Consider the following 13,792-nt stretch of genomic DNA (forward strand, 5'->3'; position numbering starts at 1 on the left):
CCATGTTAATATTGCTACATGTGGGTGCTATAAACTGGAGTACTAAGACTTATTTTCTTTCCTCCTTAGGTCGGCCAGTTGATGTAATGTATTGACTTTTATCCCTATATTGTAACCCTGGACTACATATATCGTCAGTATCCAGTCACCCATGGGGGCCGGGGAGGGCAGGAACAGAAATTTCCAATGGCTGCAAAATTCAGCCTCCTTTAGAACATAGTTCAAACAGTTTATTTTCCTCATGGTAAGCCAGGGGGAAAGGTATGGTTTATTATTAAACACCCAATAAACATCCTACTTGTAGACTAAGGTAGTATATACAAATAGATCATTTGTTCAGAAAAGACTTCTCAATTGGCTCTTTGAATTTTCAAGGGCTTCTTCTCCCCTGCCCCCCATTGAATTAGTCACAGAATAACAATTATATTAAACACAAAAAAATCACTGTTTCGTGAAATACTTTCTTCCTTAGGCTTTCAGTGAAGCTACACTCAGTTCTCCCTCCTCACTGGCTATTCCCAGTCTCCTGTCATTTACTCAGCAATGTCTGTGTGACCTTGAACAGGTAACATCTCTTGGGCCTCACATCTGAAGAAGACATTTTTAGCAAAGTCATCGCTCACTAAATGAGAACTTACTACGTATTGTTCACTGTTATTAACTACCACAAAGCTCGGCTCCGCGCGTCGGCGCTGGCCCGGCCTGAGGCGAACCCGCCACACCTCGGAAGAGGACGAGCGGCGTCGGGAACGCAGTGGAGAAGACTGAGCAACGCTGGCCGCGCCCGGAGCCCGACCGACTTTCCGGGCGGAGCTCCCTCGCTCTCGCGCAGTTCAGCCCCAGACGGCGAGAACGGAAAGCCGGAAAGCCGGCGGTAACGGCTCAGGCGAGGCACCTCCTCCTATAGCAAGGCGAACGCGTGACACCGCCCAGCCACTTCCGGCGTGGTGCACCTTTCCTTCCATCCTCTAACTGCACTTTCGATAAAACCATGGAGTCTAATATTTCCCTTTGGCGCTTCTACATTTCCTTCATTTCCCCCTCTTTATGATTCAACTTGAAGATAAAAATTAATCTTGGAGCTATCAGAGACAGACGTGGCTACGGAAAGAAAGGAGCTCGTGAGCGGCCCTGGCGAAAGTGCTTGGCAGGAGCACGTCCGCCCTCTCCTCACCGGCCGGAAGTTGCGGGACTGAATGAGTCCACGAGCGGGTGGCGGCAGCAGCTCTGTTAACACCTGAGGCTTAGCGGCCGCTTATTGTGTCTGCCGCTGGGCCACCAGGTTCATGTGGAGGCTCCCAGGCGCCCGCGCCGCATTTCGTGGGGTCCGCGCGGCCGTGGAGAGACACAGTCGGGCGGAGCCGGTGGTGGGCTCGATGGAGCGCGCCGTGGTGCGCTGTGTGCCCTCCGAGCCTAAGCTGAGCCTGTCGTTCTCGTTGGCCGATGGCAGCCACAAGAACATGCAGCGCGACCAAAGCGAGCCGCTGGGTCGAGTCCTCAGCCGGATCGCCACCAACGCCCTTAAAGGCCACGCTAAAGCGGCCGCGGCCAAGAAGAGCCGAAAGAACCGGCCAAACGCAAGCGGCGGCGGAGCCTGTGCGGGGCCTGGGTCCGAGCAGGCTGCGGCCTGCGAGCCCGTGGTGAAGCTGTACTACCGGGAGGAGGCCGTGGCTGAAGATGTGCTCAATGTGGATGCCTGGCAGGACGGTGCGGTGCTGCAGATCGGCGATGTCAAGTACAAGGTGGAGCGCAACCCGCCCGCCTTCACCGAGCTGCAGTTGCCACGGTACATCATGGCCGGCTTCCCGGTTTGCCCCAAGCTCAGCCTCGAGTTTGGGGATCCCGCCGGCTCCCTCTTCCGCTGGTACAGGGAAGCCAAACCGGGATCGGCAGAGCCTGAGGGCGGGGCCCCCTCCTCATTGTCTCCCTCCTCGCCTAATACGAGTTGGACGAACACGGGTGTGGACGAGCGCGTCTACACCCCGTCTAATGCCGACATCGGGCTACGTCTCAAGCTTCATTGCACCCCGGGCAATGGGCAGCGCTTCGGACCCAGCCGGGAGTTGGAAAGTGTGTGTCTAGTGGAGGCGGGGCCCGGCACTTGCACCTTTGATCACCGGCATCTCTACACTAAGAAGGTGACGGACGACGCTCTCATCCGCACTGTCTCCTACAACATCCTCGCCGACACGTACGCCCAGACTGAGTTTTCGCGGACCGTCCTGTACCCGTACTGCGCCCCTTACGCCCTGGAGCTCGACTACCGTCAGAACCTCATCCAGAAGGAACTCACCGGCTACAACGCCGACCTCATCTGTTTGCAGGAGGTTGACCGCGGCGTGTTCACCGACAGCTTGGTGCCGGCCCTCGAGGCCTTTGGGCTGGAGGGCGTGTTTCGAATCAAGCAGCAGGAAGGCCTAGCTACTTTCTACCGAAAGTCCAAGTTCAGCCTCCTTAGCCAGCATGACATTTCTTTCCATGAAGCCCTGCAGTCCGACCCACTTCACAAAGAACTGCTGGAGAAATTAGTTTTGAACCCAGCGGCCCAGGAGAGGGTGTTCCAGAGATCATCCGTCCTTCAGGTGAAGTAGCTCCGCCAGTCTCTTTACATACTCATCCATTTTTAGGGTCCTGGAAAGGGGGTGTGGGTGGGGTTGCTTCTAATTGAGTAAAACCATCCAGATTTTACTGAAAGGTGTTTGCTCTTGTATCTACAGCACAAAGGTTAACCGTCATTCGTTCATTGAGCAAGTACTTATTGAGCATGCCGCAGGTTGCCTTGAACAACACAAACAGGGACTTTATTAGTGCTTATAACCTAGTGGGAGAGACACATGCTAACTACAAGAATAATGGTAATAGCTAATATTTTCTTACTACTTGCCAAGAACTGTTCGGACACATTTCTAACGTACTTTAGTGTCTGACATGTTTTACAAAGTGCTCCATAAATACTAGCTATTATTTTAATTTTTGGTTCATAGTAATCCTGCTATTCCCATTATTTAGATATCAGCCTTCCTATTTTGTAAATGGGGAAATGGCCAAGTTTACTTAACCAAGTTCATTAGTCCTGGGTAGCTGTCCTGGGCATCAGATGGACTGTCACAATACTCATGTTCAAGTAACCCTCACACTGTTAGCACTGCCTACCTCTTCACCTCACTTCATTCCTCACGTGGAGTACAATACGATATTTTGAGCGAGTTCACATTACTTTTATTACAGTATATGCAGTGTTATATTCTGTTTTATTATTAGTTATTGTTAATCTCTTACTGTGCCTAATTTATAAATTAAACTTTATCATAGGTATATGTGTATAGGAAAACATAGTGTATATATAGGGTTTGGTACTTTTTGTGGTCTCAGGCATCCACTGAGGATCTTAGAATATATCTCCCATGGATAAGGAGACACTACTCTATTCAAAAACTTTTAGCCCTGGCAGGGTAGCTCAGTTGATTAGTGTCATCCTGATAGGCTAAAGTTTTGGGCTCCAACCTGTCAGGGCACCAACAGGAATCAACCAATGAATGAATAAGTGGAACAACAGATCAATGTGTTTTGTTTCCTCCCTACCCCTCCGTCTTCCTCCTCTCTCTCCTTAAAATCAATTTAAAAAACAAACAAACAGCCGAAACCGGTTTGGCTCAGTGGATAGAGCGTCGGCCTGCGGACTCAAGGGTCCCAGGTTCGATTCCGGTCAAGGGCATGTACATTGGTTGCGGGCACATCCCCGGTAGGGGGTATGCGGGAGGCAGCTGGTCGATGTTTCTCTCTCATCGATGTTTCTGGCTCTCTATCCCTCTCCCTTCCTCTCTGTAAAAAATCAATAAAATATATTTTAAAAAAACACAACCAAACAACTTTTAACAAAAGTTAAATTTCACAGTTATGATTATACTTCATCAGTATGGGAAGGATATAGAATAAAATGTTATTTCATCATATAGTCTTAGATAAAAAAAAAAACATTCAGGAGATTGTCAGATAACAACTGAAGTCTTGACACTTTCTGTATGTTTTAGGTTTCTGTTCTTCAGTCTACAAAGGACTCTTCTAAAAAGATATGTGTTGCTAATACCCATCTCTACTGGCATCCCAAAGGTATGTTTTATTGGTTTTCACAAGTGACTTAAACATGGTAACTTAAGGTCAATAAAGCTGTTTTACACAAATATATTTTTTTCTTAAAGTTTTATTGAGATATAATTGACATACAGTACTATACAAGTTTAAGGTGTACAACATAATGACTTGATTTGCATACATTGCAAAACGATTACCACAACAAGCTTATATAGATACCAAAAAAAGGTGGTGTTTTATTTTTCTTGTGATGAGAATTTTCAGGATTTATTCTCTTAGTAACTCTCAAATATCCATACAGCAGTGTTAACTATACTCATGTTGTACATTAAATCCTCGGTACTTAGTTATCTTATAACTGAAAGTTTGTACCTTTTGACCACCTCTATCTAATCCCACACACTCACACACACAAATACACATCTTGAATGTCACACAAATGCTGTAGTTTGTGAGTTTCTTTCTTTGCTTTGTTTTGTTTGTTTTAACTTAAAGGCAACTTTAAAAGGTACTTACATTAATGTTTTTTATATTCATAGGTGGGTACATTCGTCTCATTCAAATAGCAGTAGCCTTGGCTCACATTAGACATGTCTCATGTGATCTGTATCCTGGCATACCAGTTATATTTTGTGGGGACTTTAATAGTACCCCATCAACAGGAATGTATCATTTTGTCATCAATGGCAACATTCCAGAGGATCATGAAGACTGGGCTTCCTATGGGGAAGAGGAACGATGCAACATGTCTCTTACCCATTTCTTGAAACTGAAAAGTGCTTGTGGTGAACCTGCTTACACAAATTATGTTGGTGGCTTTCATGGATGTCTGGATTACATTTTCATTGACTTAAATGCTTTAGAGGTTGAACAGGTGATTCCACTACCTAGTCATGAAGAAGTTACCACCCACCAGGCCTTACCTAGTGTTTCTCATCCCTCGGATCACATAGCACTTGTATGTGATTTAAAATGGAAATAGATTTGTGTTTAATGGAATTTAAGTCTGCTTTAATAAGAGATATTTAATATGAATCAAAGTTTATGTGTAACCTTCAAAGAGGAAAACTAGACACTAGGTTCTTAGTTCTTACCCTACTAGTTGTTTTAATGTCTTCATTACATGACTTCATCATCTTTGCATAATATAGTTTCTGTATTCTTCCCCTCCCCCCCCACCCCCCGACACTTGGAGGAAAAACAAATATATTTATGACTGGCAGGGAACATTGAATTATTGTGTACATTTTATAAATACTTTTTTTTTTTTAGCCTCGCTATTAAGAATTTTGTAAAATACCATTTGAATGATGCTATAATTTTTCTATCATAACATTTCCAATTGAATCATGTTTATATAATTAGGGGGGAATGCATACAAGTTAAAGTGAGAGGCCTAAGTTCTGATATGTGAGAGGAATAACATTAGGGCTTACCTCTACCTCAGTTTGGTTAGCAATTTAATACAACTTGAGAACTTTAACAAAAGATTAAAATATTGTTATTGCTTCTCATCTTTCATTTTTCAATTAACAGTTTCATTCTCTTATTTTTGGGATTTTAGCTGTTAGTACAACTAAATATGGTACAAATGAACATATTCATATATTTTTTACTGCAGCTCATTTTAACTTTTAGGATGCAAGCACAATTTAATATTCAAAGTGAATAGCAACAAAGTAAACTTTATCCCTTTAAGTACTCTTGCCCATGAAAAGTGTTCATAAATTAACAGAATGTGACCATGTGATATTAGAAAATACAGCACAATACATTATGAGAAACTACTTACTGATGTGGGCTTTAAATTTTGGATGAACTATTGAGCATTTCTATGTTAGAAGTATTTTTGAAATTGTTGGTTTATAAATAGAAAAGGGAGCACTGCGGCTTTTGAGGGTCTTGAAATAAACATCCTTTTATAGGCTTGAGCATTACAATTTGAGTTGCAGGTAAACATTATATATATAATTTATATACTGTAAAAAAAATTTTAATATAAAGCCAAACTTTCTAAAATTAGAAATTACAGTTTTACTGAATGGTATCTGGCCTAGTGTGGTAACCAAGCTTTTCTAACTCAATTATCACCATACCTAATCTGTAATGCTTTAGCTGTTGTTTTTTTGATGTTTGGGAAAACTGTAATATTATCTCATTTCTGCATTTAATTTCCAGCTTAGATATTAAAATCCCATCCATTTCAAGAAGAGCTCTTTCCACAGTTGTGAGAGCCTTTGTTCCAAATTCTTTCATTTCCTTCATCTTAAACCCAACACTATGAGAACTTTACTCTTGATAAAGTAGCCCATACTTTCATATTCTGCTCACTATCCATTGTATTTTTAACTCTTAGTTTAGTAAGTTTGAGAATGAGAAGGTTTTACATGCACTTTAGATTGAACTTTGAAGTACTTAAAAGTACTTGAGGGGGAAAATTAAGGATCTTTTTTACAAAAAGCTATAAATGAAAAATTGATGTTACCAAATTGTGCTTTCCTAAATAACATTTTTGAGAGCATTTTAACATCAGTTTACAAATACATAAATATTAAAGCCAGAACCTGATTCTTTTGGAAAAAACTTTTCTTTTTAAAATTTGGTTTTGGTCTCCCTTCAAACAAATATGTTGACAGGGTCTTACAATAACTTGAGAGAAAACAAAAAGCTTCTAAGCAAAAAGTTGAGAAACACTTTGAAAGAAAAATTATAACATGATATACTCATGCCCAAGAGAAAAACATATAGGTCCTATATTAACAACATGGCTAGCTAAATTGAACTCTGGTCAGAAAAACTCTAAACACTTATAAAACATTCCACATCTGGAATCTTTAAATTTTTTATTTGCTGACTAAACAGTGTGATCAGATAATATATAAGCATTTCAGAATATTTGAATATAGAATATTATAAAGTGCCCATACTCTGATTAAATCTTCAGTATACAGATAGGTTAGTATGATTGGGAGTCCAAAGGTAGGGAACACTAAGAAAACAATAAATATCATACCAAAATTTCCTTGTATTCCAGTTAGAATAAAGCATCATTCAGAAATGTTTGTGTTTAAAGCCATCTTTGTGACTGAATTTTTCAATTATATTTGGATTTTTAGTACATTTAATTTTAATAAAATATGGAAAGTAACAAACTATGGTGAACCACATTTTAAGATGTCATTAGTTCTTTTTTAAAATATATATATTTTATTGATTTTTTACAGAGAGGAAGGGAAAGGGACAGGGAGTCAGAAACATCAATGAGAGAGAAACATCAATCAGCTGCCTCCTGCACACCTCCCTACTGGGGATGTGCCCAAAACCAAGGCACATGCCCTTGACTGGAATCAAACCTGGGACCTTTCAGTCCGTAGGCCAACGCTCTATCCACTTAGCCAAGCCAGTTAGCCAAACCAGATGTCATTAGTTCTTGCTGTAGGAATGAAACAATCTAAAATTTTATATTGATTATAAATAACTAAGAATATATAGGACACATCCTGTTACTGAACTTTTGCACAGTTGCCACTTTAGTATACACTGGTAATTCATAATTCATTAGCAAACATCATTCCTGGCTATAATGTAACGTTCTTTAAAATTCTGAATACTAATATCTGTTTCAAATTTCCAAGAATTTCACTGGGTGAAGACTTTTCTGAGAGAATTAAGACCTGATTATCATCAGAATGTGGTGATTTCAGACTGGAGGTAGATCTCTGAGGAACATAATACAAGAGAGAGAGGTTCCAAAGAATACTACTGTGGTAAGAGCTCCCTGGTGTAAAGTGACACCTTTAGATCTCATATTCTCCAGCTATGAAATACAGGCAGAAGTTGCCTACAAACTAGTTTGAGACAAAACCAAAACACATACATATTGAAGGGTAAAAGTTTGCACTACTAGTTTATCACAAGTCCCACATGGCAACTCAATAGGGAAAATCTTTCCTCTAAAAAATTAGAGTCAACACTGGTTTTCTAAACATCCCAAAACATTTAAAAATATATATATTTTATTGGATTTCAGAGAGGAAGCGAGAGGGAGAGATAGAAACATCAATGATGAGACAATTATTGATTGGCTGCCTCCTGCATGTCCCCTACTGGGGATAAAGCCTGAAACCTGGGCATGTGCCCTTGACCAAAATCAAACCCGGGACCCTTCAGTCTGCAGGCCAACTCTATCCACTGAGCCAAACCAGCTAGGGCCAAAAACATTTTGTTTTAAAATTTTTAATATTTTGTTCAATATAGTACTAGAAGGAAATGCTATCTAGATTTCATTTGGGAGATGAAACAATTCAAGAGCTTTAACTGATTTGGGTAATATTCCAATGCATAAAGCCTCGCTTTATGTGAAGGTCCATGCTTTAACTTATTAAAGGTATTAGAGCTGTTTTGGGGTGGCTTTTGAAGTACTAACTTTAGAATAACAATACATTCTGAGATGACAGTACCAAAGCATTTTAAAAATATATATTTTTATTGATTTCAGAAAGGGAGAGGGAGACAGAGATAATCATTGATCGGCTGCCTTCTGCACCTCCCCCTCACCCCCCCTCCACCTCCCCACTGGGGATTAAGCCTGGGCCCCAACTGGGAATCTGTGACCTGATTCATAGGTCAACACTTAATCACTGAACCACCACAGCCAGGCAAAAGCATTTCTTTTAATTGAAGTGAAATTCATATAAAACCAACCATTTTAATGTGATTCCATTTCATTTAGTATATTCATGATGTGGTACAACCATCATCTCTAGTTCCAAAACAGTTTCATCACCTCTAAAGGGAACCCCTTATCCATTAAGCAGTCACTTCCTACCCCTCCAGTCTTGGCAACTACTAATCTGCTTTCTGTCTCAATGGATTTCCCTATTCTGGATATTTCATATAAATGGAATCATATAATATGTGACCTTTTGTGTCTGGTTTCTTTTACTTAGCACAAAGTTTTTAAGGCTAACCCATGTTGTGTCAGCACTTCATTCCTTTGTACGGCTGAATAATATTCCATTGTATGGTTATGCCACATTTTCTTTATCCAAATGGACATTTGGCTTGTGTCCACCTTTTGGGCATTTTGTGAATAATGCTGCTGTGAACATTTGTGTACAAGTTTTGTCTGGGCATGTTTTCAATTCTTTCAGTTATATAACTAAGAGTGGTTGCAGGGCCATGTGGATATTGCGCTTAACTTTTTGAGAAGCTACCAAAATGTTTTCCACAGTGGCCACACAATTTTACATTCCCACCAGCAATGTATGAGTTTCAATTTCTCCATATCCTCACCAACTTATTTTACATTTTAAAAAATTTAGTCATGGAAGTGGATGTGAGGTGGCATCTCTACCAATGCATTTTAAACTTGCTTAGTCCGATCAGTTATGTTGTTGCAGTCATGAACTAGATTATTCACAATGGATTATACAACCCCCTATATTTTTTCCAGAGAACTCCTCATCTTCAGCAATTCCTACTTTTACAAGCTTGTGTCAAGCTAGAAAGGTCAGTCTTGTTGCTTCTTTTAAAAAGATTTGGGGAGAGAAACATCACACACACACACACACACACACACAACCCCAAAGCCCTGGAGTATAAATAAATTAGAACTAGAAGTCTATGATAAAAACAACAAAAAAAGTAAGTCTACTTCAGTGATTTCAGAGAATAAATTTGCTTACTAATGTTGGCTTTTAAATGCTTTAGCCAGGTTCCACTGTTACCCACCACTCTTAAAATCCCAATTTAGGTACAGAGTAGCAGCAGATGGCATGAATGCCTGAATACTAATTCCTGAGAAAACAGCTGTCTATGGCTGAACATACCTTACCAAGTTGTAATACATAATCATAAAAACAGACTACACTTTTTTAAAAACCTTACATTTTGAAAAGAAATCTTAAATTCAAGATAAACTTTAAAAAAAAAACCCATATTGAACTAATATGACTCTCAAAATTATACTATGCCCGGCTGTTGTGGCTCAGTTGGTTGAGCGACGACCTATGAACCAGGAGGTCATGGTTTGATTCCTGGTCAGAGCACTTGCCAGGTTGCCGGCTCCATCCCCAGTAGGGGGCGTGCAGGGGCAGCTGGTCAATGATTCTCAAGATGTTTTTATCTCTTCCTTTCCTCTCTAAAATCAATAAAAAAATAATTTTTAAAAATTATAATATGTTCTATTTCAGGATTAACTTATCAGTATACAAGTCCTTTTTCTATTATGGTTTTTGCTTTAAATTCTATTTTTAAAAATATATTTTTATTGGTTTTAGAGAGGAAGGGAGAGGGAGAAATAGAAACATCAGCAATGAGAGAGAACCATTGATCGCTGCCTCCTGCATGCCCATAGCTCCACAGTGGGGAATGAGCCCACAATCCGGGCATGTGCCCATACCAGGAATCCAACCATGACCTCTGGGTTCATAGGTCGATACTCACCCACTGAGCCACGCCAACTGGGCTGCTTTAAATTCTATTTATATAGGACAAACAGCTATCATAGCTGTTTTTATTTCTTGTTTGCCATGTAAAAATGTGTTATATTGTGAATAGAATATTTTTTTCCATTTTATTGCAAGCTAATTATTTGCAATTCAGAACTTTTTGTATTTTTATAGCCAGCTATATTACCAGGCTCCCTGGATAATTAGAATAGTGTATTATTGTTGTTTTTTTTCAATTTTAGTTTATAGATTTCACTTGAGTCTTTAGCAATAAAGGAGAGAGAATTTATCTCTTTCCCAATATTTATACCGATCATTTTATTTTATTGCTATGCTATTATTTGTTGAATTATAGTGATTGCAGACTCATGCTTTGGTCATGATTTTAATGGAAGTGGCTTTGGAATTATTTTTATTCTTTTTTGCTAACTCGTCCTTTATCATTTAGATATTTTTTATTTGAGGATTTTTTTTTTTTATTTTTTTAATACTTAGAATTTTCACAATTTTCAGGATGTGGTTTAATCATGACAAGTCTATTAGTGGTGATCACATATTTTCTTTTTTTAATTTGTTAATGGAAATGATTTCTCTTATAGATTTCCCAATATTGAACCTTGTACTTCTATAATAAATTCTACTTGTTCAAAGCGTAAAAAGAAAACCAAAAAAGTATAATATGGAAAAAATATTTTGTTGTTAGCCATCTTCAGTGTATTGAATCATATGGAAGCCAAGTGTTAAAAATTAACATTTTATATATAAATGATAGTCTTTAAATTGCAGACCTTAAAAATACTAAATCTTTTCGTTCAGTTGGCTGCAATCCCTCAATATAACTAGTAATTAACAGATGGATTCATGCTGCTAACAAACTACTTTATCAAAATCCATGTTCAGTCCTAGCCAGTTTTGCTTAGTGGATAGAGCGTCAGCCTGCGGACCAAAGGGTCCTGGGTTCAATTCCAGTCAAGGGCCCGAACCTTGATTGCAGGCTTCTCCCCGGCCCTGGTCGGGGCTTGTGCAGGAGGCAACCAATCGATATGTTTCTCTCACATCAATATTTCTTTGTCTTTCCCTCTTTCTTCCACTCTCTAAAAATCAATGGAAAAATATCCTCAATTTTCAAACTGAATCATCTCTACCTTCTGTTCATTTTGCATTGATTGTATGTCAAAGGGTTTATATAACGCAATCCATTTTGCCCAGTACTCACTTTAATGATATCCTAGAATGTTACTGTATTAAAATATTCCTAGTTTGCATTTTTGCTGATTTCATCTCATTTTGTTCTATAATTGAAAATGGTTTAGTAGGGAATTGCATAGCCTTTATTTAGTTGGCTTTCTTATATTGGATGACCAATATACAGACTTTTTAAAGTATTGCCTATAATCTCTATTTCCCCTGTGGAATAATTTGAAGAAATGGAGTATCCAGAGATACATTTATTCAGAAAAAGCTGGCCCTTCCTCAGAAAATCTGAGTGAAGTATATCGTTTTAAAGGATATCAAACCAAAGACTATTTCTGAAGCTATAGAATGTTTAAGTATTGCAAATAACATTCTTACATTACTGTTTATTACATACCTAAAGAAATCTGGCTTTTTGCATCCTGGCTTGTCCTTTTTCTTCTAAATGAAAGAACCCCATGATGCTTTGGCTTTTCAATCCAAAATTGATCTATTTTCTCTTTAAGGACTTTTTGCCCCTGCAGGTCAACTGAATTGGCAAGGATTGGCCCCAAAAAGAAACCCCATACTCATCAATTTATCAATTGATGGATATTTGGATTGCTTCTACTTTTTGGCTTCTATGAATAAAGCTGTACATTTGTATACAAGTTTTTGATTGGACATGTTTTCATTTCTCTTGGACATATATTTAAAAGTAGAATTTCTGGACCATATGGAAAATGTTTAACCTTTTAAGGAACTGCCACACTTATTATCCAAAGCAGCTGCACCATTTTGCATTCCCACCAGCAATGTATGAAGTTTCAAGTTTTTCCACATCACTTTTTGATTACAGCTATCTTTATATGAAGCAGCACTTCACTATGGTTTTAATTTGCATTTCCCTGATGGCTAATGATGTTCAGCATCTTTTTTGTGTGCTTATTGGCCAGTTGTATATCTTTGGAGCTCATTTTAAAAACTGAATTGTGGACATGCAGATGGCCAATAGAGACGTGAAAAAATGCTCAACGTCATTAATCATCAGAGAGATGCAAACTAAAACTACAATGAGATATTACCTCACACCTGCCAGAATGGTTACCATCAATCAATAAAAATTGCTGGCGAGGATGTGGAGAAAAGGCAACACTAGTACCCTGCTGGTGGGAATACAGATTGGTGTAGCTACTATGGAAACCAGTATGGAATTTACTCAAAAAATTAAAAATGGACCTACCATTTGACCCCGTGATCCCACTTCTAGGAAGATATCTTAAGCCAAAAACAGCCCTGACCGGTTTGGCTCAGTGGATAGAGCGTCGGCCTGGGGACTGAAGTGTACCAGGTTCGATTCCGGTCAAGGGCATGTACCTTGGCTGCGGGCACATCCCCAATAGAGGGTGTGCAGGAGGCAGCTGATCGATGTTTCTCTCTCATCAATGTTTCTAACTCTATCCCTCTCCCTTCTTCTCTGTAAAAAATCAATAAAACATATTTAAAAAAAAAGCCAAAAACACCAATCAGAAAGAATACATGCACCTCTGTTCAAAGCATCCTATCTAATAAAAGAGTAATATGCAGATTGACCATCACTCCAACACACAAGATGGCTGCCCCCATGTGGTCAGAGATCCTTCCCCCATGTGGACACAAGATGGCCAGCAGGGGAGGGCAGTTATGGGTGACCAGGCCTGCAGGGGAGGGCAGTTAGGGGCAAATAGGCTGGCAGGGGAGCAATTATGCATCAATCAGGCTGGTAGGGGAGTGGTTAGGGGGTGATCAGGCTGGCAGGCAGAAGTGGTTAGGGGCAATCAGGAAGGCAGGCAGGTGAGCAGTTGGGAGCCAGCAGTCCTGGATTGTGAGAGAGATGTCCGACTGCCCATTTAGGCCCGATCCCACCAGGATCGGGCCTAAATGGGCAGTCGGACATCCCTCAATGGGTCCCAGATTGGAGACGGTGCAGGCTGGGCTGAGGGACCCCCCCTCGTGCACGAATTTCGTGCACTGGGCCTCTAGTTATTTATAATAGCCAAGATCTGGAAACAACCCAAGTGCCATCAGTAGATGAG

At 39.9% G+C, this 13,792-nt stretch overlaps 1 protein-coding gene across 1 annotated transcript; it reads left to right on the forward strand.

Annotated features, from left to right (window-relative positions):
• The first annotated feature begins 1,130 nt into the window (after nucleotides 1-1,130).
• Nucleotides 1,131-12,499, forward strand: PDE12 (phosphodiesterase 12). Its single transcript, XM_079795394.1, has 3 exons — nucleotides 1,131-2,582; nucleotides 4,032-4,110; nucleotides 4,632-12,499. The coding sequence occupies exons 1-3, from the start codon at nucleotides 1,287-1,289 to the stop codon at nucleotides 5,072-5,074; spliced, it is 1,818 nt and encodes a 605-aa protein (XP_079651520.1). The 5' UTR covers nucleotides 1,131-1,286; the 3' UTR covers nucleotides 5,075-12,499.
• The last annotated feature ends 1,293 nt before the right edge of the window (nucleotides 12,500-13,792 follow it).

Source organism: Cnephaeus nilssonii (assembly GCF_951640355.1).
Source record: "Cnephaeus nilssonii genome assembly, chromosome: 17".
NCBI lineage: Eukaryota > Metazoa > Chordata > Mammalia > Chiroptera > Vespertilionidae > Cnephaeus > Cnephaeus nilssonii.

What these genes read in the sequence shown, in the direction of transcription:
- PDE12 (XM_079795394.1), top strand. Translation starts at nt 1,287, where the DNA reads ATGTGGAGGCTCCCAGGCGCCCGCGCCGCATTTCGTGGGGTCCGCGCG. An exon ending in AGAGATCATCCGTCCTTCAG is followed by an intron (nt 2,583 to 4,031) that starts GTGAAGTAGCTC and finishes TGTATGTTTTAG; the next exon opens with GTTTCTGTTCTTCAGTCTAC. An exon ending in TCTCTACTGGCATCCCAAAG is followed by an intron (nt 4,111 to 4,631) that starts GTATGTTTTATT and finishes TTATATTCATAG; the next exon opens with GTGGGTACATTCGTCTCATT.